At 36.3% G+C, this 25,675-nt stretch overlaps 2 protein-coding genes across 19 annotated transcripts in view; one reads left to right on the top strand and one right to left on the bottom strand.

Moving 5' to 3' along the window:
• Positions 1–11,432, top strand: part of HLTF (helicase like transcription factor) — a 71,865-nt gene extending 60,433 nt beyond the window's left edge. For 4 of the 8 annotated variants that reach the window (XM_084990021.1, XM_084990017.1, XM_084990018.1 and 1 more), the window contains 2 exons: positions 3,017–3,175; positions 9,265–11,432. In XM_084990021.1, coding sequence (XP_084846147.1) covers positions 3,017–3,169 — 153 coding nt within the window. In that variant the 3' untranslated portion in view covers positions 3,170–3,175; positions 9,265–11,432. Of the gene's footprint in view, positions 1–3,016; positions 5,311–9,264 lie in introns of those variants that run through there. The other 4 variants (XM_084990019.1, XM_013992040.3, XM_013992063.3 and 1 more) reach the window with 1 other exon arrangement.
• A 1,636-nt stretch (positions 11,433–13,068) lies between these two features.
• Positions 13,069–25,675, bottom strand: part of GYG1 (glycogenin 1) — a 38,428-nt gene continuing 25,821 nt past the window's right edge. For 6 of the 11 annotated variants that reach the window (XM_021069595.2, XM_084990024.1, XM_021069598.2 and 3 more), the window contains 3 exons: positions 16,774–16,993; positions 14,199–14,249; positions 13,069–13,926 (listed from right to left, as the gene is read on the bottom strand). In XM_021069595.2, the coding sequence (XP_020925254.1) occupies positions 13,753–13,926; positions 14,199–14,249; positions 16,774–16,993 (445 nt within the window). In that variant the 3' untranslated portion in view covers positions 13,069–13,752. The remainder of the gene's footprint in view (positions 13,927–14,198; positions 14,250–16,773; positions 16,994–25,675) is intronic. The other 5 variants (XM_021069597.2, XM_021069599.2, XM_084990027.1 and 2 more) reach the window with 1 other exon arrangement.

The following is a 25,675-nucleotide window of genomic DNA, read 5'->3' as shown; positions in this document are numbered from 1 at the left end:
ACAAATAACACATGACCATATTATTGTAAAAGATTGAAATAGAATTATGTAGAGCAAAATATAAAGGTCATCTTTATTCTGCTGTTTAGAAGGAAACCATCGTCAGTAATTTAACGTATGCTTTTCAAAGTTTCTTTCTCTATGGTTACATACATTCATACTTAATGTGTATGTGTAAATTTAAAAAAAAATTTTTTTTTCTTCTAGGATAAATGGGATCATACTTTGTTATTTTGAACCTGTATTTCACCCCCCCCACCCCTTTCAGTATATGCTGGAGACTACCATATAAAAACACATAGATAAAACTTTTTTTTCCTATCATGATAAATATACATAATATTTACCATTACACTTAAACTGTTTTTAGTTCAGTGGCAGTAAGTACACATTGTTGTGCAGTCATCACCACTGTCCATCTCCAGTACTTTTTCATCTCAAACTGAAATTCTGTACCCATTGAACAATAACCTGCATTCCTTCCTTCTCCCGGCACTTGGCAACCACCTTTCTATTTTCTGTCTCTGTGAATTTGACTACTCTACAAATCCATTCTTTTTAACACTTACTTATAGTTACATCTAATTTATTTAACCAGATGAGGTTTTGCTAATAAAAATAATGCCGCAATAAGCATTATATTATATGCATCTTTGTGCCTGTATAGAGGTATTTCTTCAGGATAGGTTAAGAAAACTAGAATTCTGGATTTATAATCTTATTAGATAAATGTCAAGTTGTGTTGTATTTATTTATTTATTTATTTTTTAGGGGTGCACTAGCAGCACATGGAAGTTCCCAGGCTAAGGGTACAATTGGAGCTGTAGCTGCTGGCCCGTGGCCACCACAGCCACAGCAACACCAGATGTGAGCCACTTCTGTGACCTACACCCAAGCTCACAGCAGTGGTGGATCCTTAACCCACTGAGTGGATCCAGAAATTGAACCCACATTCTCATGGATACTAGTCTGGTTCGTTACCACTTAGCCACAATGGGAACTCCCTCAAGTTGTTTTTAAAATAGGCTTATGATATATGAGACTAATGTAAATTTATGCATATGAGGTGGTCAAAAAAGCACCCTTCTAATTTTCATTTAACTAGAAACTTTAACATATTTCATATATCTCTTATTCATGAATAATTTTTCTGTGAATTGCTTGTTTATATCTTTTGCCCAGTTTTCAGAAGTACAAATGTAGTTCTATAGTACAAATATAGTATAAAATTCTGATTTTAAATGTTTTGTTATATATATTTGAAATTTTTTGTTCCAGACTCTTGCTTATCTTTGAACTTTCTGTGATTTTTTTATAACTTAAATCATGTCAGCCTTTTTCTTTATACCATCTGGATTTTGAGGCCTTGCTTAGAACAGAAGGCTTTATCTTCAAATTTTAAAAATAAATCTCCTATAAATTATGTAAACTGGGAGTGGTGTTTTATAAAAACTGATTTGAAATGTAACTTTATCATAAACTAATTTATATATATTACATGGGTCTCTTTTTGGACTCTGTTCTTTTCCATTGATCTCTTTTCCTATTCCCAGAGAAATATTACTTTCATAATTACTATGGTTTTATAAAGTATGCTTTGGTATCTAGTAGAGCAGAATGCTTTTATTGCTTGTCTTTTTGAAAACTGTGTTATTATTATTTACTTTTGAATTGAACTTTGGATTCAGGTTACCAAATCTCATTTAAGAAATCTTTTTTGGGATTTATCGAATTTATGATTAATTTGAGAACTGTCTTCTCTATAAATAAGGAATGTTCTCATGTAAGAACTTAATATCTCTCTCTATTTACTTAGGTCTTTTGTGTATATTAGTAGCATTTTATAACACAACCTGTTATTATAGTAACTGGGACGTCTTGGACAATGTTGGATAGTAGTAGTGATAGTAATCATTCTTGACTTGCTCCTATCTTCATTGGGAATATTTTGTTTTACATTAAGTGTTGTTCTTGGTAAGTTTCTAGTACGTGCCCTTAATAAGGTGGAGGACATATGTGTCTGCATTAATTAGGATTTTTTTTTTCTTTTTTTAGCTGTGCCCATGGCATATGGAAATTCTTGGGCCAGAGATTGGACCTGTACCACAGCAGCGATTCAAGCTGCTGCAGTGACAGTGTCTTAACTTACTGTACCACAAAAAATGCCAGTATTTTTTTTAATCAAAGTTTTTATCAGGAATAATGTTGAATTTTATTGAATGCTTCTTTATCATCTATTGAGATGATTTTTTTTCTCTTTAGTTTTTAATGTTATGAATTATACTAGATGAAGTTTTATTGTTGCATTTCTGGGAAAAATCTTGTTCGGCTTTTTAAATATGCTGAAGTAATTTTGTTAATATTCCAGCTACACAGTTATCTATAAAGTTTGACTTTTGCCTGTGTTGTTTTTTTGTTTTGTTTTGTTTTTTGCTCTTTAGGGCCACACTTGAGGCATATGGAAGTTCCAAGGAGGCTAGGGGTCAAGTTGAAGCTACAGCTGCTGGCCTATGACACAGCCACAGCAACACAGGACCCAAGCCACATCTGTGACCTACATCACAGCTCACAGCAACACTGGATTCCTGACATGCTGAGCAAGGCCAGGGATTGAACCTGCATCCTCATGGATACTAGTTGGATTCATTTCTGCTGTACCACAATGGGAACTCCCTGCCTGTGCTATTCTTATCTGATGTTGGAGTTGTAATATGTAACTTAGGTCCTTACAGCTGTATTCTTTACAGGAAAACTATATTGAGTGATAAGGGAAAGTGGTGCTCATCTCTAGCTATTATATAATGTTCTAAATATTCACACTATCTGTTGAGAAAAAAAGGAGAGCTAAACAGTTTCTCATAGATTATTATTGACCATTTTTGAAAGCTACATTATAAGAAAGCAGATCCTTTTTAATAGTACATCATTTTCATTGTCTTAATTTTTTTTAACATTAAATAAAGTATTGTTACCTAAAAAGTATTTAACCAATTTAATTTTTTTTTTCTTTTTAAAGTTCATTGTGAAGGACTCTGTTGAAGAAAATATGCTGAAAATACAAAACACAAAGCGAGAACTTGCAGCTGGAGCCTTTGGAACTAAAAAAACTAATGCTAGTGAAATGAAACAGGCTAAAATTAATGAAATCAGAACTCTAATTGATTTATAATTTGTGGTAAGGTCAATTTGATCAGATATATACAGAAATTTTGGAAATGAGAAAAATGCCATTTTAGAAATGAGGTCTAGAGTATGTCTTCTAAAAGGGGCCATAACATTTTATATTAGTGAAGAAGTATTACTAATACATAATCTCCTTTTATATATGAAGGTATTTTTAATGATACTTCAAATAGCAATAAGTTCTGTTATATGCTGTGGCCTAAAATAATTTTTTGAGGAAAAAAAAGTTACTTTATTATTCAGCTTTTCATACTATCTCTGCTGAGTATTTTCATATATCTTCCAAGTACTCAGCTTTTTCATACTTCAAATAAGGTCAAACCTTTTATACTTTTGACCAAATAATTATTTTCTATGTTGGACACATTTGGTTATTCACCAAAGCCCCCCATTTGTGATGCAAGGGATTCACAGTCCTTGGGAATGATTAATATGTGCACAGACTATAGAAGAGATTGATTTTATTGGTTCTTCAAAAACCATATTTACAATTCAGAATCTTGAAAGACCAAAGTCCAAGTTAGCAAGTTTCTTGGGTTGTTGTTGTTTTTACAGTTTCATTGAGATAAAATTTCCAGAAGTGACTTGCAATTTTATGTTCATGAAAAAAAATTAGGGACTGTGTTGCAGCACTATTCATTTTGGTCAGGTGGGTACTGTTGTTTTTGTTAAATGTAACTCGATGTGTTAGTATGTAAATATAGTCTGTGGGGGTGAGAAGGAGCCAATTCTACCCAATTTGATTTGAATATTTAAATTATGGTATTGCTGAATAGATATTTCTATATATAGATAATTTTTATTTATGTAGTTTTTTAAAAAATAAGTATAAATTTTTATAATTCAGAAGACTACTATATATGTGAGAGGCATGATATCTGGATGGAAGTTGGGCTGGATAACCTCCAAAATTGTTTCAACTTTTAAAGACATCTTAATCCCTAAATGGAAAATTTTCTTTGTGTTGTGTTTAGAATCAGAATTTGATTTTGGAACTTCAGTAACTCATCCTTATATCTATCTATATAAGTAGTCATTTTTTCCCTACTTTTTTTGTTAATCAAACTCAAAGTAGTTGCCACAAAATTCTGGATGACTCTTTTAGTCACATTTAAAGCTGAAATTTATCAATCAGGTTAGGTAAGTCTGTTATTTTTTCCTGAAGGGAAACTTTTTTTTTTTTAAATACAGAGAAAGAAGAAACTGATTACTGTAACAGGAGGAGCTTCATGTTTGATTATACAGATTAAAGAACACCTTATATTTTACTTATAGTATTAGAAGTGACTTGACTGAAAGATAAGAGTAAATTGGAGGCAGTATCGTATTATAGGGTAGGGCACACATCTTAGATTTAGCACATACCTTATCAGCAGCTAAATCCTTCCCTCTCTGTGCCTTGTCCTTCACTCCAAGGGAACAGTGGATTAGATAGCAGGAATCTTCCCAGTCCCTTTTCTCTTCTACAGCAGGTAAGGCAGAGGGCTGATGAAAAGGACCAACAGACCCTTCTGCAGGGATGAGTAGAATAATAACTTGAGGTTGGTCTGCTAGCATAAAGAACAATAGGGAAGTTCTTAACCCTGTAGGACTAGCATTACACAAAATATCAGGTTGATCGAGTTTCATAAAATATAGTACGTGAATTTTCTATATATCAATACTCCAGTGAGATTAAGTATTGAAAGAGTTTGCAGCAAAAAACAAAAAACAAAACACAACAAAAAACCCACAGTCTGCCCTTACAAAGGCAGAGCCTTGCAAACTCACTATAAAGAAGACTTTGCTGCTTTACCCAAACATTTGCAGTCTTGTGTTTTTAAACACATTCATAATGACAAATTTGGCAGGTTATTTAGAAAATACCTTTCTGTTTTTGTACAGTTATATTAAATGGTGTTAAATAAAAGACAACAAATTTGGTATTAAATAGAAAGCAACAAATTCATCCTAAGAAGATATAAACCATTGGAATGAAAAGTTCACATTATATTTATGCTCTTAACTCTGTTTCATTATTATGTAGAGTAATAGCTTTAGGAATATCTTGAAAACATTGTATTTCCACTTGTGGTTCAAACTGGATTTTGTTTTAAATTTAAAATCAATAAAAGTTTCAAAAATTAATAGTTTGCTCAGTGCCATAATTTTAATGAGTACTTTTTCTTTAAAGAACATTTAATATTTATAACAATTCTGTAAAATGTCTAGATTATATAATTATTTTTTACTCACAGTACATAAAAAGTACTATGAGTAACTAAGAATAATTGATTCATATTCCTACCCATTTTCTCTTTTGTCTTTTTGTCTTTTTCTCCTTTTCTTTTTCTCTCTTGTTTTTGTTTTTCCTTTTTACAACTGCACATGTGGCATATGGAAGTTCCCAAGCTAGGCGTAAAATCAGAGCTGCACCTGCTGGCCTGCATCACAGCCACAGCAACACGAGATTCAAGCTGCTTCTGTGACCTATACCACAGCTTTCGGCAACATGGGATCCTTAACCCACTTAGCAAGGCCAGGGATCAGACCCACATCCTCATGGACAGACAATGTGTCAGGTTCTAAACCCACTGAGCCACAATAAGAACTCCTTACCTCTTTATAATTTTACTCAATTTTAATTTAAGTGGTTGACTTTTTTATTTAGAAATAAATGAATATATTTTTAATCTTATGTTAAATGTCTTAGTCTTAAATATTGTTTTAAAGTATTTTTATTTTCTCATCTGCCAGAGAAAAGAAGAGTTGTAATAATAGCTAAGTATAGGGGTATACTAATAAGATTCTGGATTGTAGGTTTTGCCCTAAATTACAGCTTCAGGATTGGAAATAAAATAATCATATTTAATACCAGAGAGTAACAATAGAATTATGTTCAGGCAGTGTATGTTTTCTCTTGGGGGATACCAAAGGCATTTATAGTGCTTGCCAAAGTTCTGTTCATGAGTATTTGAAGGAAGATTCATTAAGAACATAAGGATGTTGGAATTCCTCTTGTGAGTTAGTGGTAATGAACCGACTAGTACCCATGAGGATGAGAGTTCGATCCCTGGCCTTGCTCAGTGGGTTAAGGATCTGGCTTTGCCATAAGCCGTGATGTAGGTCGCAGATGCGGCTCAGATCCTGTGTTATGGCTATGGTGTAGGCCTGCAGCTGTAGCTCTGAGTCAGCTTTTCACCTGGGAACTTCCTATGCCATAGGTGCAGTCCTAAAAAACAAAAAAAAAGAGCAAACACCATAAGGACACATTTTATGTTTGGCTTATAAATAAGAATTCAAATGCTTTACCTTACAAAGTATTTGCAACAGTTTTCCTTCATTTAAGTCATCAATAACTATGTAGTAACTTTATAGGTTCTACATTCTGGAATTTGGTACTTATGACCCCAAAATACTGATAGCTGTTAATGATGGTTGGGATGCTTCCCTGCAGTAATGTCTACTTCAGAGGGGGAGCTCTGCTGATTAGAAACCCTGTAAGCAGACATAATGTTTCTTCCATGTTAAAATACTCACAGGAGAGTGGTAAGGGAGAACAGTCTTCTAGATGAAGACAAAATAATTTACTGCTTTCGAAAGGGTAAATGACATCTTCTTCCTAATCAGACCTCTTAATGGTTAAAATGAGATTTAAAAAATACCTCTTTCCCAGCTCTCAGCCTTCCTGAATAAGAATTTTCTGACAAATATAATCCTGTTTCTATCTTTGAGTATGAAAATTGATTTCTCTGTGAAAACAGTACAGTTTTCATAATATACACAATTTAATGTACATGGAATAAGACACCTGAACCAAAGTTATAGTAACTAGGCTACATTGGGACTTCATTTAGAAGGATAAGCAAATGTCAAAATGATTTCTTGGATTGTTAGATAAAACAAACTCAAGGCCATGTCTTTGTATATTTGAAACCCAGTCTATCTATTCCAAGAGGTATTTCATTTAATGTGATCAGATGTGATATTCAAAGTCATCAAAGAGATTATATATTGTTATATGTATATATTGCTCTATTTGCTAAAGCAGAGATGGGACTGATCTTTTAGGGAAGTCTGAAATAAGTTTGCTGTCCTGTGAGCATTTTAATTTATTAAAAGTAAAAGCAGGCAACAAGGACCTACTGTACAGCACAGGGTAATCTACTCAATACTATGTAATAACCTGTATGGGAAAATCTGAAAGGAATGGATATATTTATATGTATAAATGATTTACTTTGCTGTATACCTGATATTAACACAACTTTCTAAGTCAGCTACAATAAAATTTATTTTAAAAAATAAAGGCAGATAAACTTAATTAGGATACAGTTTCCCAAATGTTTAAGATAATTTACTCTTTTTGTTAGGGCAGAAAAGAGTTATTCCTTTATGGTAGATTTTTTGGAAGAAGTTTTGCATTGGTATCAATATATTGATAAAGGTAAGTATATATGAGAAATGGTCTAATGAAGGACACTTAATATGTTTCTTGCAGATACAGGTGAAAACAGGAATTTAGATAAACATTCACTTTATGCATTAATCATAGACCTTGATTACAACTTGGAGCTAACCTCCAAAGCTGTGGATCTGACCTTTGTGTAAGCAAATTGATACAATGATCTCCTCCACAAATGTATGTTCTTATAATCTGAGTTGTCTATTTACACATCTTACTAAGTGGCCTAGTATTTTGGGCTCCCTAGAAAAGATTTTGCAGTATAATTACACAACTTTGCTTATTAATACTTCACCTTAATTAAGGCATCTCCTTGGAAGTTCAGGGAAGGAAAGGAAATCTGTTAGTCTAATTCACTGACTTTTGTGCACATTATGTACTTATTCCTATGGTAAACTTGTCACTCTGATTCCAAAAGTTAGTAGCCTTTGCTATATACTATTTAAAATAAAGCCTTTTCACTGTGGCGCTTTCCTTTCTTATATTGTATTAAAAATTAGAAAACCGAAGGGAGTAAGTAAACAGTTAACACCAGGTGATATGATTAATTCTCCCCACCCCTCCCCCAGTTTGATGCTTTGATACCTTTCCTCAATTGTTTAAAAAAAAGCTTTGAATCTTGTGATCTCTTATGATACAGATGAAGAGTTCCATATAATACACTTAATTATTCAGATTGCATATTACATGGCCACAACAATAAGGCAGCATTTGTTATCGGAAGACTAGGTTTCTGTTCATCTCAACGGGCCCAGAAGCCAAAATTAGATTTATGGATTTCAGTAAGTCCATATACTTGGCTCAGTAGAGAAAGACTAGTGTTCAAAGGCCCTACTATTGAACATTTGACTTTTTTCCTATTTTTGTTTTAGGCAAACAGTAGTGAGAAGTAGCTGATAGACTGGACATCAACAAAGTCACCTCAGAAACTTAAAAGTGAACAGGGAATAAATCAGAAGAATCAAGCAGCTTAGTATAGGTATAAGGAACCCTTACCTCTATGGGAATGTTGACCATGAATACATCACAGTAAGAGTATAGTCACAGAAGTTTTGCCTCTTCTGAGCCAATAAAATATTTGAGAAAACAGGGTAATTCTGTATAGGCTTTTATGATACAAAGTCTATGTTGTGAAGCTGAACTGCATCCAAACCAAAATTCATGACTTAATTCTATCCCTGGATTTTCTTAACTTTATTTTTGTATTACAATTTCAGGCAACCTATTTAGGAAAGGCTCTGTAAAAAAGTATTTTCCAAGTTCTATTTAAAGGCCACTGTCCTTATCTTCATAGCAAGCAATATGAAAGCTTTTCTATGATGTAATTTTGTTACTTCCTAGATTTCTGGCATTTATATTTCTGGTCATATATGGAGGTTACTCTGATGTCTGCCCATTTCTCTGATCTCCTTTGTTTTGATCATACATTGTTTCATTCAGGGCATAGCTTTAGAGTTAGGGCATAGTTTTAGAGTTAGAGCATACACAAATCTGAATCAAAGGTTTTTGCAGATTATTTATTTTTCTTATTCTCTGGTTATCTGCAAAATGAGAATATATACATTATAGGACTGATATGAAAATTGAGATACAAATACCTAATAAATACTGTCTTTCCTCTTTTTGCTTTCTTACAGATTGCTTTCACTTAAAGGAGATTGAATTTCAGCATCAGAAACTCAGAAAAATAAGTTATCAAATAACATACCCAAGTATAAAAGTAAATTGTAATCTATTTGTAATAGTAAGCAGAGAAAAAAGCAAACTGAGACATACTTTTATTTAAGGAGAAGCCAAGTCTTACTTAGCTTAATGCTCCAAGTCTCAGTAACATTAAAGAGGTAAATATATTTATATCTAGAGATTTTATGATAATATTTCCTATATCACTCGAGAAGCTGAGATTATCTTCGGGAAAGCCTTTACTAATTAGAAGTTGAATCCTCTGCTGTGTAACAAACACCTGACCTTTCCATGCATCTTCTGCTAAAGACTGACTCCCTGTTGTATTTAGTATAAATACTTTCTGGACGTATCAGGTGGTTTTGAAATGTCATTTGGGTCACGGTCATTGTTTGATAGTTACTGGGGTAGAGATACTGTGATGAGGCCCAAGAAACTACTTAATTAAGTCTCCAGTATTTTCAAGAGCAGCTGGGTTGGAGACTTAGTTGCTCAAGCCTCTGGTTTTCAATTAACTCCCTTTTCCTCTCTCTTCATATCCAATCCATCAGCAATTTGAGTGCCTTCACCCTGGTGGAAGGTATGTTGGATTGCCACTGTCTCTCCAGGACCACTATGGTAAACTAACTTGCCCTCCTATCAACTCTGGTCCTCATTTAATTTTCCATCAGCTGAAAAGCAGTATTCTTAAAATATAAATCACAAAAGACATTCAGACCCTCTTTAAGAAGGACTGCAACAGATTGAAACAAATTATATTAAAATTCATCAATTCATAATGGTACTAGAACAAACCACCTTTGGAGGATGCTAAAAGCCAATTCCTTACTTTACATACTAATTAGTGAGTGAAGGGAAAGAAGCATTTATCCTGCCCTTTTAGTAGAAACTTAACATTAGAATAATTGAACTATTGATGAATGAAAATATATAGAAATATTTCAGCTAATAAGTGAGAGTATCACCATTTTGCAGATTTGCATTTTGCAACCCCAATGAGATAATGTATCTAGGCAGTGATCATCAATGGCAGTTAACATCACAAGACAACCAGAGATTTGGAAGTACCTAATAACACTATAAAGTATTGCCAAAAAATAGCATACCTTAATCTGATTGGTTTTTAAGAAATACAGAATACAAGGAAACATCAAATTGCAATCAGTAAAATGTAGAACATGGGAGACTTCAGGACAAACAATCTTGTTTCTTCAATAAATAAGCTGCAAGGAAACAACAAATAAGAAGGGAGGGCAAGGAAACACAAAGTGAATCAGTTACATATAAACCAATTGCACTGTATGGGCCTTGAATCCTGATAAGATCAAGGTAGAAATAAAACAAAATAATCAAAGGACATTTGGAATTAATAGGGTTTTTTTTTGGTGTGATTACTTGTTATCCTTATGTTTTATGATAAATATGGGAATATTTCTTATAAAATTTTTTAACGGATTTGCTCTCAAATAGTTTAGTGGGGATATAGGTGAAACAATTGTTGAAGCTGGATGATGGGGATTCTTTATACTATTCTGCTTACCTTTTTATGTGTATATAAGTTCCCATTAATAAAAGTTAAATATAAATTAATAAAACTTTCATCAATTTCTATAGAATTTAGAATAAAATCCAAAGCCCATACCTTGGCCTATGAAACCAGGGTGTACCTCTCCATTCTTGAAAACCTTTATTTCCACCAAGTTCTCACCTGCTCCAGGCACCCTGTGCACACAATTTCCTCTGAAGGAAATATTCTTCTTTGCCCTCACTCCCTTCTGGTGATCCCACAGCCTCTCTCTCTGGCTTAATCAGCATCTTATAGGAGGTCTTTCCTGACCACCCTAAGGTTGGACTTTCCCTGTTGTCAGTGTACTTTATTTAGCATACTTCACAATTATATTTGTCAGTTTCTCTTTCAGTCTTGTTTCCTGCTAGATTAAGGAACTACGTGTCTTGCACATTCCTATATTTCTAATGCCTGTCACATATGTGATATGGTTGGTACCTAATAAGTGCTTGTTGAATAAATTACTCAGTGTTATCTGTCTTAAATACGTATGTCAACCCAAATTGTGTTTGATGTGAAACTAAGATAACTGAATAAATGTTTTGGTAGATGTAATTTCTGGACTAAGCTCAAGTATTTCCTTGAAACCAAACATATATTTATGACTAAGGCTGTGAAAGCAACATAGGGCTGAAATGAAGTTTGAAACTGGGCACAGATTATCCAGAAATACTCATTTGTATGACTTGCAAATTACACTAATAAATTTAATTTCAGTTTAGTTAGTTTTCTATGCATTGAATTCTCATGGAAAGAGTTCAGCTCTTATCCCTCGATGCAGAGGTCCTTGAACTAGGAGTATCTTGAGGGGTCTTTGTACCACAGCATCTGACACATGGAGGCATTTAAATCTTTGTTTTTAGCAGTGCCTCATGCACTTGAAGATCATAGCAACTCATTCTCCACCAGTCCAAATAATTGTAGCTTACTTTATCTTCAGAAATCATTTATCATTTCAGTTTACAATTTTAGGTAAATCCTGATTCTTCTTAAGCACTTCCAGTAGCCTGCCTCCAAGGTGGCCTCCATCCATTATGACCTCCAGGTTTTCATACCCCTGTGTATTCATTCACACTCTTATTGAATAGGGCTGACTTGTGTAACCAATAGGATATTGTGGAAATAAAGGAAGGTGACCTTGAAGGCTAGGTGATAAAAGCCATTGCAGCTTCTGGCCAACTAAACCTCTAAGGTTTCTTCTTGTCATGGTCTTCTCTCCTGTTTTCTTCAATAGAATGATTTCTGATTACCCAACTAAGAAGTCATTTTTAGATCTACCCTTTGCTAGCTTACCATCCTTGCAATCTAGAATCATCTGAACAATTTAATAAATATGCTTTATACTTCTATCATCTTAGGTCATGGGAAAAAAAAACACTACAAGACAATGGTTCAGGTACTGATTCTAATAGTTCTGAAAGATTATTGAGTATGTTTAGAGACTGGACCTATGATGGTTTTAAGGTTACAATATTCTAAAATTTGAATACCTATGTAATACTGACATGAAACGTGGGTGAAGATAAATTTGATCCCCCTTTTCTCTATATATCAGATCAGATCCGTCACCATCACTGGAGAACACTAGATACAGATATCTCTAGATATCCAGAAACCAACTTTTTTTTTTTTTTTTTTTTTTTGTCTTTTTGCCATTTCTTGGGCCGCTCCCACGGCATATGGAGGTTCCCAGGCTAGGGGTTGAATTGGAGCTGTAGCCGCCAGCCTACGCCAGAGCCACAGCTACTAGGGATCCAAGCCACGTCTGCAACCTACACCACAGCTCACGGCAACTCCAGATCCTTAACCCACTGAGCAAGGGCAGGGACTGAAACCGCAACCTCATGGTTCCTAGTCGGATTCGTTAACCACTGCACCACGACGGGAACTCCCAGAAACCAACTTTTAAAGCATATATCCCAGTGTCAAGTTTTACACTTTTTTTTTTTTTTTTTTTTTTTTTTTTTGGCCATGACCACAGCATGCAGAAGTTCCCAGGCCAGGGATCGAACCTGTGCCACAGCAGCAACCCAAGACCCTACAGTGACAACACTGGATCCCCAACCCACTACACTACAAAATAACTCCTACACTGGTTTTTAAAACACAAATTCACAAATTATGAAAAATTCCCCAATGCTTTTTTTTTTGGCCAAGAGGAGTGGGAGTCATTAATTTAATTAGACAACTATGATATGTCAATAAGTCTTTATTTTTCATACAAGGTGCCATTGCAGGTAAGCATCAGGGAACACACTGTTGTTTTCAGATATACAGAACTGAACAAATGCATTTTAGCATGCCGTCTTACTGTACACAAAACTGGTGAACATCTTCAGATACTAAGAATAGTAAATAAAATGGGTCAACACCATTTGTTGATGTTTATGAATCACTCAGCAGTGTTACTGTAGGCTGTCTTTACCTGAAAGCAGAATTACAATCACTCTGGCAGCCTCTGGGCAGTTCTAAAATACAGGTCTAGTGAAGAGTACAACAAGCAAGCAAGAGACAGATACCGTGTCTCCTTCTGAAGGGAGAGTGATTTGGAGCCCGGCTTGGCACATTTTAAGAGCTGATAGAGCCATCTTAACAGCTTAAGATTGAGTTTCCCTTACACATATGTTGGCAATCTACATAAATGAGATTTTCTGACATATTAGCCTAGGGTTAAAAAGCAGAACATTGTCGTGCATTTAACAGAACTGCTACCTGACAACTTTTGCCCAGATCTCACCAGCTGTCCTGCAAAATCCCCACATCTGATGAATTTTAGTGAAAGCCTCTAGCAACTCTAACAGACCTTTCTTAACCCAGCTTAAGAAACTAAGTATCAGAGACAAGTGCCTGTGTCCACGGGAAAATGGCAGTGTTTCTACTGGAGGTAAGTGTCAAGTTTTCTCTTGATGTTGTCAAAGGAATCTGCTCCCATGTAATCAGCCTGGCCCTGTTCCCACCGCTCCTTCCGTTCTTCTGAGGATACAAAAGGCTGTGTGGTAGCTGGGACCTCCCCAAGGGACAGCTGTGATACGGCTCCTGAGACATTTTCCTAGAAAGGAGAGGATAACCAGAGACTCCTTTAGAGCTGAAAGATCATTTTAAAGACTGCAATAAATTGAAGGTGAGAAAAGCCAGGATGAATTATCATGCAAAGTAGCAAAAACTAAAAAGTATTACATGAAACAAAACAAACAATAAAAGACACAGAAATACAAGGATCGTATGATTTTTTTTTCCTAACAAAATGAAGACTTCTTGACTTGGTGAAAACATTGGGAGAACAAATTAATTGGGTAGGGTTAATGTTTAAGTTCTGCATACCTTTCTACAGAAGCCACAAGAGAAAGCCAGTGTATAGACCAAGTCTGAAAGCTGCAACAGTTCATTAGAAAGTGTAAGATTGATGGACAAGGGAACACAAGTCTCACGATAAGTTCTTGATCTGCGTGGGCTCAGAAAGGTTGAGAACTTAAACAAAGTGATACCTCAGAGGCTACACTTCAGAAAGAACCTAAGCAGAGAGCCGCACCACATAACTGTCACAGTATAAAAGCAAGAGCTAAACAACTTGAGACTATACACCAAACTTATCTGCCTATTCAAGCTTATTACCAAGAAGCATCTATTCTGATGGTTTCTGTTAATTTACTTTGCTTAGTTTTGAACGTCCCATCTTCACCTTCCCTTGGTTTGTAACCCTCAGTCCCTGGGTCGTAGAAGGAACAAGGTAAATGTGTAGGAAATGGAGCAAACCTACGCTATATTACATTCAATTCTTGTTACGTATAGGCGGGCAATTAAATTCAATTGTATCCTGAAACAGTATCAAAGCTATCCTTTAAAACGCTCTAGGTGTGACAGTACCAGAAATCTTAGAGGAAAAAGGAAGCCATATGAATACATACGGGTATTGCATTTAACAGAAAAAATGGTAGAAAAAAATGTTTGATCACTTGCTTTTTTTTTTTTTTTTTTGATTTTTTTTTTCTTTTTCTAGGGCCACACCCAACAGCATATAGAAGTTCCCAGGCTAGGGATCAAATCGAAGCTGCAGCTGCCAGCCTGTGCCACAGCCACAGCAACGCCAGGTCGGAGCTGAGTCTGCGACCTACACCACAGCTCACGGCAATGCTGGATCCTTAACCCACTGAGCAAGGTCAGGGATTGAACCTGCAACCTCATGGTTCCTAGTCAGATTCGTTAACTACTGAGCCATGACGGGAACTCTAATCACCTGTTTTTGTTGCTATATATGTGTGAAAGTACAAGTCTATATGTACATATTTAAATATCCTGGAACTCCAAGGTATTTGGGTAGGTTCTATGAGATTATATTATATTATAGCTGAGGCAACATAAGTCCTTCCTTTGGATTAGTCCTGCCTCTACCTTCCACTTGCTACAGGAGTAATACAAGGGGACTCTTTAAGAGCCCTCTGCTCACAATACTCTTCATAAGGATAACTGTCTCTTAGACCTGGATATGAGTCCCAGTTCTGCCACTAACTAATCTGTTACATAACTAACAAGTTAGGTAACTTCTTTGAGCCTCAGTTAATTTTAATATATAAAAAGGGGATATTAACAAAAATAATACTTGCTTAACAGAGTGGTTGTAAGGGTTAAATGAGAATAGGTAACTTGGGAGTTCCTGTTGTTGCTCAGCGGAAACCAGTCTGACTGGCATCTATGAGGATGCAGGTTCCATCCCTGGCTTTGCTCAGTGGGTTGAAAATCCAGAGGTGCTGTGAGTTGTGGTGTAACATGGTTGCAGAAGCGGCTGGGATCTGGCATTGCTGTGGCTGTGGTGTAGGCCAGTGGCTACAGCTCCAATTCAACCCTTAGCCTGGGAACTTCCATGCTGTGGGTGTGGCCCTAAAAAGACACAAAAAAAAAAAAAAAAAAAAAAAGATTACTTTTCTTAAGTACTTACTATGTGCCAGGCAATGTTCCAGGTATTGTGTTAAGTATTATTGCATGATCCATATACAGCGATTAATATAAGCATGTGTTACTTTAGCTTTCTCTTTTTTTATATTTTGGCACAAGTGCTCATAAGTGAAATGGGTAAAATCTATACCAGAGCAAAGAGAAGGATCTCTTATAGTTGCTTGTAATTACAGCAAGGTAATTAACTGATGTTAGACTTGCTACAATTCACCCATTCAGTTTTATTCTTTGTATATTAATATGTAACCTGAAACTTTAATTTCTCATCCTCTTCCAATAGAACCTCAGAGGAAAAGCTTTACATTAAGAAAAGATGCTAAGCAGGTTGTTACTATAAATGTTAATATGTCATCTTCCTCTTATAAAGATATTTATTTTTCAAGATCTTATAACCACAGGAGTACAACATGGCAAATCAGAATAATTCTAGAAAATTGTTGTGTGTTCATGTTATTGTAGTTTTCAAAGGAAATGCACTCTTCTAAGCAGGATGGCAAAAATTAAACAGGTATATTTAAATATTTGCAGTTTCTAAAACATGAAAAGGGCATCCTTTGTTTTTGTAAACCACTACTTTAGGAATAATCTTAATATCTCTTTTCAGGCAGGACAGTGGGCTAAGAATTTTATAGTTATAAGATATACCTCTATATATCTTCTAACTATATATATATATCTACATATGCCTCTAAATGTGCCTATATATATCTTAAATGCCTCTGAAAACCTGTCTCATGCTCTCAGATCTAATAAAATTTGCCATAAAATCTACTTCTGATTTAATCTTTACTGGTAATATTCCTCCCCCATAAAAGGACTTTTTTCTTTCTACAAAGTTTTACTTATCTCTTTGTTCAAAATAACACTAAATATTCCATCTCTACTTGTCTACCAAGTTTTAAAAAATACAGCGTTAAATTACCTGAAAGAAAAAAACAGAACCTACCACGTGTACGTATGAGGGAGTGTCTTTGACAAGGCCGAACTGTTGAAGCAGAGGTAAGATGTTGGTAGTGAAGATGTCCCACCACAGGCTGAGGAACTCTGGATGACTCATACTGGGATCATGGGACTCACTTTTGACACTTTTTGTTTTAGGATCGTAAGTATAATTCCACGGTTTGATTTGTCCTAGGAAATGCACAACTTTGGCATTTGCACCAAATCTGCCAAGTGAACATAAGTTGAACCGGTTAGTGGATCCTGAGCACTGACAGCACCTTCCATTCTGTGGAGTGGTTGGAAGAAAAAAATTTAGACATACTTCTAAAACTATTCAATTCTGTGTTAAATATACACAAAATTCAAAAGTAGCAGTGGATTAGTGCAATAACCAAGCACTGATCCACTGTGGATATAAAAGGTAAAACCATTAACTATAATTTAAAAGAAAAGGTAGAACCACTTGGAAAACCATTTGATATTATCTTCTACACCCCAAAAGGAAGCTCAGCTCTTAGACCCAAACCCTGACGAAACACTTATACATGTGCAACAGGAGACATAATCAAAATTTTCATAGTGGCAGCACTGTTTAAAATAGTCATAAACTGGAAACAACTGAAATGAACACACAGAAGGTTAGATTACTGTCCTCCTTTTCCCAGTCTTCAAAGGGGGAGTAGGGTTTCCTGCCTCACTGATATTGGGGTGTTCATATGACTTGTTTTCGCCAGTGGAATGTGGGCAGACGTGACAGTGAGCCTTAGAAAAGCCCTGTTTGTTTCTGTTCACCCTCCCTGAGAAGCTGCAATTTCTGCCAGCAGAAGAATGTGCCCTGGGGAGCCTGCTGGTTCCAGAAGAATGAGAAAATTGCAATAGATGTGGATCAAAACTGTGGCTTGGCCCCAAACTCAGCTGAGATGATCAGAGCTATTCCAGCCTATTCACCAACATATGACCAAGAAATGTATGCTTGATTGTGGAATGTCACTGAGATTCAATGGTTATTTATCCATTCTATTTTTTGAAAGGACAACTTCTGGTAAGTTCATATCATATTATGGAATACAATATAGGAGTGAAAGTGAATGAACTACAGCCACAAACATCATGTAGCAAATAGATGATCTTTTTTTTTTTTTTCGGCCATGCCTGGGGACATTTCCTGGGCCAGGAACTGAACCCATGTCACAGCAGAGACCCAAGCCACACCAGTGATAATGCTGGATCCCTAACCCACTGAGCCACCAGGGAACTTCAAATAGATGACTTTTTAAAATATGAAAAAAAAGAAAAACATGCAAATTTAAACAGAAATACACAGTATGAATCAATTTACATAAGGACAAAACAAAATACCTTTTAAAGATTAGAAAACTGTAACTGGTATAAATTCCATGATATTGGTTATCTTGGGAGGAGAGGAGAAGCTTTGATGGGAAAGGGACAAAAATGGGCTTCTAAGATACCAGTTATGGTCCATTTCTTAATTTGGGTGGTGGATACTTAAACCAGACTTTTTTGTATATACTCTTGTATATACACTATATTATACCGTAATACCATAATATAAAAAGTTTAAGGGTGGCCCTATTCTGGCAGGGAGGAAATCTATACATGTAAAATAGAAATAACAATAAAGGTAAACTCAAGTGCCCAAAGGAAGATAGGAACAGTGAGTGCCCCAGGAATTCTGAGGCAGGGAGGTCACTAAGAGCTAAGTTATGTGATTTATAACTTGTACAACAGATAGGAGCTGGGTAGTTGGTGCTAACACAGGGAATTCTAGGCAGGGGGATGCAGGTATCAGGTGTGTGCAAGACTGAGTGTCCTCCAATTAGAGGCAAAGAGGAAACTTTGAGAGAAGGTAAAATGGGACAGATCCCTGGGAGTTAGGCTCAAGTGCTAAATTTTAGTGGGCTTATCCTACAGGCAACTAAAGTATTTGAGCATGCTGTACAGATCAAAAGGTTATATTCATATAACCTTTATTATCTCCTAAAGTTTTGTTATGTCAGAGACCTGTTATATAGCTCTCATTATCTGATAGTTTACTATGTTTAAGGTCAAAATTCTTTTAGAACACATTTGGGTATAATAGTAGTCCTGCCAGGTAAATTTTACTAATGTGTAAATTTAGGAGGCTCCTAGATGCTGAGTTGCCCAGAGCCACACAGCTATTTAGTGGGAGAAATGAGATTCAGCACAGCTCTGCCTCTCTTAAGCCTAAGCTCTTACCATCCCTACCACACTGCTACTCCAAAACCCTGCAAGAAAAAGAAAGCCTATTGGAAATTTCCTTGTAAGGGTTACTAACAATCCTTCAGAGCATTTCTTCTAAAGATGAAGTAAATACTTGATATCCCCATGCTTACTCTTTATTTTATACTCATGGTATATTTTACAGGTACACACATACTAGTGCACTTATAAACACAAGAACTCTCAATTTTATCCTTAAAAGGATAGATAAATCATAATGCTCAAATTTGTGCATAGATATGGCTATCAATTATACAAGCAACTTTTACATTTAAGGCACTATACTACAGTCAGTGTGCAGCCCTAAGAGGCTCTATCTAAACAGGGATGAGTCATTTACATAAAAATAAGAAACAATAGCCCAAGCAAGGCAACAAGTCAGGGCCAGCAGAGGAGTGCTGACATTAAGTGCTACGGACGTTCCAAAGCAATTACTGCAGGTGGGGGTTTTTGGAAGAGGCTTTGGACAAGGCCTGAGAAAGATGAGTGGAGTTAAGAGAAGTGCCTTCAAACAATAATGAGGGAACCCATCCTAGAGACCTGATACTTATTTGTATGCTGAGATGGGGGGGGGGCCGGTGTAGAGGACAGGACAGGCAGGGACAACCGGCACTGCCTCATACTAGTGGTACACTTAAGCCTAAAACCAGAATAGAGCACTCGTGAAAGAGGAGGTGACACTTCCACATCCTCAGACATCCAGTCTTCTAGCTCCGACTTCCCTGCCTTGGACTGAGAGCACTTGTTTGCTTCTCTTTTATTAACTGATCAGAAGTCTCAACTCATAATCTGCTGAGCTTGATGTAAATGTCACATGCACTCATTATATGAGAGACATTAATGAAAATTGAAATATGAACATAGCATAAACTCTATTCCTTTCTAACCCACTCTCCTGACAGTTCACAAGTGCTTAAGTAGCAGTCATAGGAATAGCTAACCTATACACGTGTGCCCAGCACTGGTTCACATCTGCATGGTTGACCTTGGTTAAGCTCCAAAACAACTATGTGAGGAAACCAAGGCAGGAAGATGTTAACTAACCTGTAGAGGATCACAGGGCTGGTGAGTGACAGGGCTAGGATTCTGCCCAAGCAGTCTGGTTCCAGAGCCAAGGTTCTTAACCACAACCAGGCTATAACTGTAAGACACTCTGAGAACTCTAAGGACATCATCTGAGAGTGTCATTGCTACTCCATGGATTAACAGCAAAGTTGGAAAAGGTGTGCCTCACTTATGAGCCCTGGAAACACCTCATGAACAGAACAACAGAAAGTAATCAATAGGAAAGAAAGCTACAAGCAAGCAACTTAGCCCTGTATGAAGATTGTTCCCAGAAGGATGTAAGGGGGAAAACAAGAGCAAGAATTGGACAGTGCTTCTTAGGACCCACAGTTAGACTATGCTCCCCAGCACCTCACTCCATGAGCTGGGCCTTCGGAGCCCATATAGAAGGGGGCAACAGTCAGATCCACAGCAGAATACCACTACACAGCAGAAGTGCCTACACTGTGAGAGTGTCCAGTCTCTGCGTGAGGCAGGAGCATTCCTCTCTGGCTTTGTCTGCGCCCCGAGGTGGCTCAGGGACCTCTGCCATATCCCTGGATACCGGCCTCATGCCAGCTGGATTCTTCCCCATGTGGCCATGGCTTTCTCCTTGTATGTCAATAGGAATGCCACTGGGGACAATCTGTGGCTGCAGCCTGCACTCTACCTTCAGGAATCCAGGATGCCTAAGTATTTCTGCTTTTAAAAAAATGTTTAAATTATAGTAGACTTACAATATTATGCCAACTTCTGCCGTATAGCAAAGCTACTCCATTATATGTATATAATATATGTCTATATACATATACACACACATTCTTTTTATATTCTTTTCCATCATGGTCTATCCCATGAGATTGGATATAGTTCCCTGTGCTAAACGATAGGACCCTGATGCTTATCCATTCTAATAATTTGCATATACTACCCCCAAACTCCCAGACCCCAAACTCCCAGTTCTTCCCTTTCCCTCCCTGGGGCTGCACCTTGGCAATCACAAGTCTGTTCTCTATGTCTATGAGTTTGTTTCTCCTTTGTAAATAGGTTCCTTTATGTCATATTTTAGATTCCATCCATAAGTGATATCATATGGTATTTGTCTTTCTCTTTCTGACTTACTTCACTTAGTATGAGAATCTCTAGTTGCATCTATGTTGCTGCAACTGGCATTATTTCATTCTTCTTTATGGCTGAGTAATATTTCATTGTATATATGTACCACATCTTAATCCATTCATCTGTTCATGGACATTTAGGTTGTTCCTACATCTTGTCTATTATAAATAGTACTGCTATGAACATAGGGTACATGTACCTTTCTGAATTATAGTTTTATCCAGATATATTCCCAGGACTAGGATTACTGGATCATATGATAACTTTAGTTTTAATTTTCTGAGGAACCTCCATACTGTTTTCCATAGTGGTTGCACCAACTTACATTCACACCAAAAGTGAAGGAGGGTTCCCTTTTCTCCACACCCTCCCCAGACTTTGCTATTTATAGATTATTAATGATGGCCTTTCTGACAGGTGTGACAAGTTACCTCATTGCATTTCTGATTTGCATTTCTCCAATAATTGGTGATGCTGAACATCTTTTCATGTACCTACTGGCCAACTGTATATCTTCTTTGGAGAAATGTCTATTTTGGTCTTCTGCCCATTTTTTGGGTGGGTTGTTTATTTTTTTGTTGTTGAGTTGTATGAGTTGTTTGTATATTTTGGAGGTTAAGTCCTTGTCAGTTGCATTTTTTGCAAATATTTTCTCCCATTCTGCAAGTTGTTTTTTTTTATGGTTTCCTTTGCTGTGCAAAAGCTTATAAGTTAAAGTCCTATTTGTTTATTTTTGTTTTTATTTCTATTGCTTTGAGAGACTGACCTAAGAAAACACTGGTACGATTTATATCAGAGAATGCTTTGCCTATGTTTTCTTCTACGAGTTTTATGTTGTCATGTCTTACGTTTAAGTCTTTAAGCCATTTTGAGTTTATTTCTGTGCATGGTGTGAGGGTGTGTTCTAATTTAATTGATTTACATGCAGCTGACCAATTTTTGCAGCATAATTTGCTGAAAAGACTATCTTTTTCCCATTTTATATTCTTGCCTCATCTGTCAAAGATTAACTTACCATCGGTGTGTATGTTTATTTATGGGCTCTCTGTTCTGTTCCATTCATTGTGTATCTGTTTTTATACCAATACCACACTGTTTTGATTACGGTAGCTTTCTTTTTTCCCCTCAGGATTGCTTTGGCAATTCTGGGTCTTTTATGATCCTATATAAAATTTTGGATTATTTTGGTTCTGTGAAAAATAGCATGGGTAATTTGATAGGGATTGTATTAAATATGTAAATTGCTTTGGGTAGTATTGCCATTTTAACAATATTAATTCTTCCAATCCAAGATCATGGGATATCTTTTCATTTCTTTGAATCCTCTTTAATTTTCCTTATTTATGTTTTATAGTTCTCAGTGTATAAGTCTTTCACCTCCTGGGTCTGCTCTATGCCTAGGTATTTTATTTTTGGTGCAATTTTAAAAGGTATTTTTTTATATTCCTTTTCTAATATTTCATTGTTAGTGTATGGAAATGCAACTGATTTCTGAATGTTAATATTTTATCCTGTTACTTTTCTGAATTCCTTTATCAGCTAAAGTAGTTTTTGTGTGGAGTCCTTAGAGTTTTCTATATATAGTATCATGTCATCTGTTTCCAGTGACAATTTTACCTCTTCCCTTCCAATTTAGTATACGCTTTATTTCTTTTTCTTTCTTTTTTTTTTTTTTTTTCCCTAGGGCTGCACCCATGGCATATGGAGGTTTCCAGGCTAGGGGTCTAATTGGAGATGTAGCTGCCGGCCTACACCAGAGCCACAGCAATGTGGGATATCTAAGCCACGTCTGCGACCTACAACACAGCTCACGGCAACTCTGGATCCTTAACCCACTGAGCAAGGCCAGGGATTGAACCCACAACCTCATGGTTCCTAGTCAGATTTGTGAACCACTGAGCCATGACGGGAACTCCTATTTCTTTTTCTTGTATGACTGCTGTGGCTAGGGTTTCTAATATTAATTTGAATGTAAGTGGTAAAAGTGGGCAATCCTGTCTTGTTCCAGATTTAAGCAGAAAGGCTTTCTTTTCAGCTTTTCTCCATTGAGTATTATATTGGCTGTGGGTCTGTCTATTAAATGGCTTTTAATATATTGAGGTATGTTCCCTTTATATCCACTTTGGTAAGAGTTTTTATTATGAAATGATATTGAATTTTGTCAAATGCTTCCTCTGCATCTACTGAGATGATAATGTGGTTTTTAACTTTCCTTTAGTTAATGTGGCATATGACATTGATTTGAGTATGTTGAACCATCCTTGTGAACTTGGGATGAATCCCACTTAGTTGTGGCAGTATGATCTTTTTTATATGTTGTTAGATTCAGTTTGCTAGAATTTTATTAAGAATTTATGCATCTGGAGTTCCTGTTGTGGCTCAGTGGTTAACAAATCCAACTAGGAACCATGAGATTGCAGGTTCGATCCCTGGCCTTGCTCAGTGGGTTAAGGATCTGACATTGCCGTGAGCTGTGGTGTAGGTCACAGACGCGGCTTGGATTCTGCGTTGCTGTGGCTCTGGTGTAGGCTGGTGGCTACAGCTCCGATTTGACCTCTAGCCTGGGAACCTCCATATGCCGTGGGAGCGGCTCAAGAAAAGGCAAAAAGACAAAATGTATGCATCTAAATCAAAACTACAATGAGGTACCACTTCACACCAGTAAGTATGGCCATCATTAATAAGTCTACAAATAACAAATACTGGGGAGGGTGTGGAGAAAAGTGTACCCTCCTTCACTGCTGGTTGAAATGTAAATTGGTACAACCTCTATGGAAAACATTATGGAGGTATCTTAGAAAACAAAATGTAGAACTACCATATGATCCAGCAGTCCCACTCCTGGACATATATCCAGACAAAACATTCATTCAAAAAGATATATGCACCCCTATGTTCATTGCAGCACTATTCATGATAGCCCAGACATGGAAAACAACCTAAATGTCCATGAAGAGATGAATGGATTAAGAAGATGTGGTACATATATACAATGGAATACTACTCAGCCATAAAAAGAACAAAATAAGGCCACCTGCAGCAACATGGATGCAACTAGAGATTCTCATACTAAGTGAAATTAAGTCCAAAAGAAAAAGACAAACACCATGTGATATCATTTATAGGTGGAATCTAAAATGTGGCACAAATGAACCTATCTACAGAACAGAAACAAACTCACAGACATGGAGAACAGACTTGTGGTTGCCAAGGGTGAGGGAGTAGGGTGGATTGGGAGTTTGGGGTTAGCAGATGCAAAATATTACATTTAGGATGGATAAGCAATGAGTTCCTGCTGTATAGCACAGAGAACAATATCCAATCTCTTATGATAGAACATGATGGAAGATAATATGAGAAAAAGATGGAACGACTGGGTCACTTTACTGTTCAGCAGAAACTGACACAACATTGAAAATCAACTATAATAAAAAATCTTAAATCAACTCTAATAAAAAATTTAATAAAAGAATTTTTGCTTCTACAGTCATCAAAGATATTGGCCTATAATGTTCCTTTTTGGTGGTTATCTTTGCCTAGTTTTGATAATAGGGTGATGATGGCTTCACAGAATGTCTTTGGGAATACTGTCCTCTTCACTCTTTTGGAAAGGCTTGAGAAAGATCAGGAGAAGTTCTTTGTATGTTTGGCAGAATTCACCTGTGGAGCCATCTTGTCCTGTACTTCTGTTTGTAGGGAGGGTTTTTGTTTTTTTATTTGTTTGTTTTTTAACAGATTCTATTTCATTTCTAGTAAATGGTCTGTTCAAATTATCTATTACTTTTTGATTCAATTTTCGTGGGCTGTATGTTTCTAGAAAGTTGTCCATTTCTTCTAGGTTGTCAAATTTGTTGGCATATAATTGTTCATAGTGTTCTCATGGATTTTTTGTATTCCTGCGCTATCGATTGAGCTTTTTTTTTTCATTTCTTATATTGTTTATTTGGATTCTCTCTCTTTTCTTTGGTGGTGAGCCTGGCCAGAGGTTTGTCAATTTTTTTTTTACCCTTTCAAAGAACCAGCTCTTGGTTTTATTGATTTTTTTCAATTGTTGTTGTTGTTTTACTCTCTATTTCCTCTCTGATCTTCATTATTTCCTTCCTTCTGCTGACTTTAGGTTTTGTTTGTTTTTCTTTTTCTAATTCTTTTAAACAGTAGGTTAGGTTGTTCTGAATGTTTCTTTAATGCTAACTCACTGTTACCCTCTGTGAGCAGGGGAAAGATCCTCCTTTCTCAAAATTACCTTCTTACCCATTCTACTCCACCAACATGAAAAGTCCTATCCACTGGACAATCCTTTCATAGACAGAGCAGTTCTGATTTTAAGAAGGTTCTTGATAAGTCTATTTCTGGTAGAAACTGAAATCTCAGAGGGCCCTAAATGTGGGTAGAACTGCTCTTGATGCGCAAAGGCAAGGAGTTCTTTGAGTGCCAGTAAGATGGGGGGAGGGTGGGGCAGGTGGGGAGGGTCCAGAGGTGAG

This window comes from Sus scrofa, chromosome 13, assembly GCF_054392235.1.
Source record: "Sus scrofa isolate SSC_HxYL_T2T_F1_AM1 chromosome 13, Sscrofa_HxYL_maternal_Yorkshire_Landrace_v2.0, whole genome shotgun sequence".
Lineage (NCBI taxonomy): Eukaryota > Metazoa > Chordata > Mammalia > Artiodactyla > Suidae > Sus > Sus scrofa.
The sequence above is the reverse complement of the archived record's forward strand: the minus strand, read 5'-3'. Positions and strand labels throughout refer to the sequence as shown.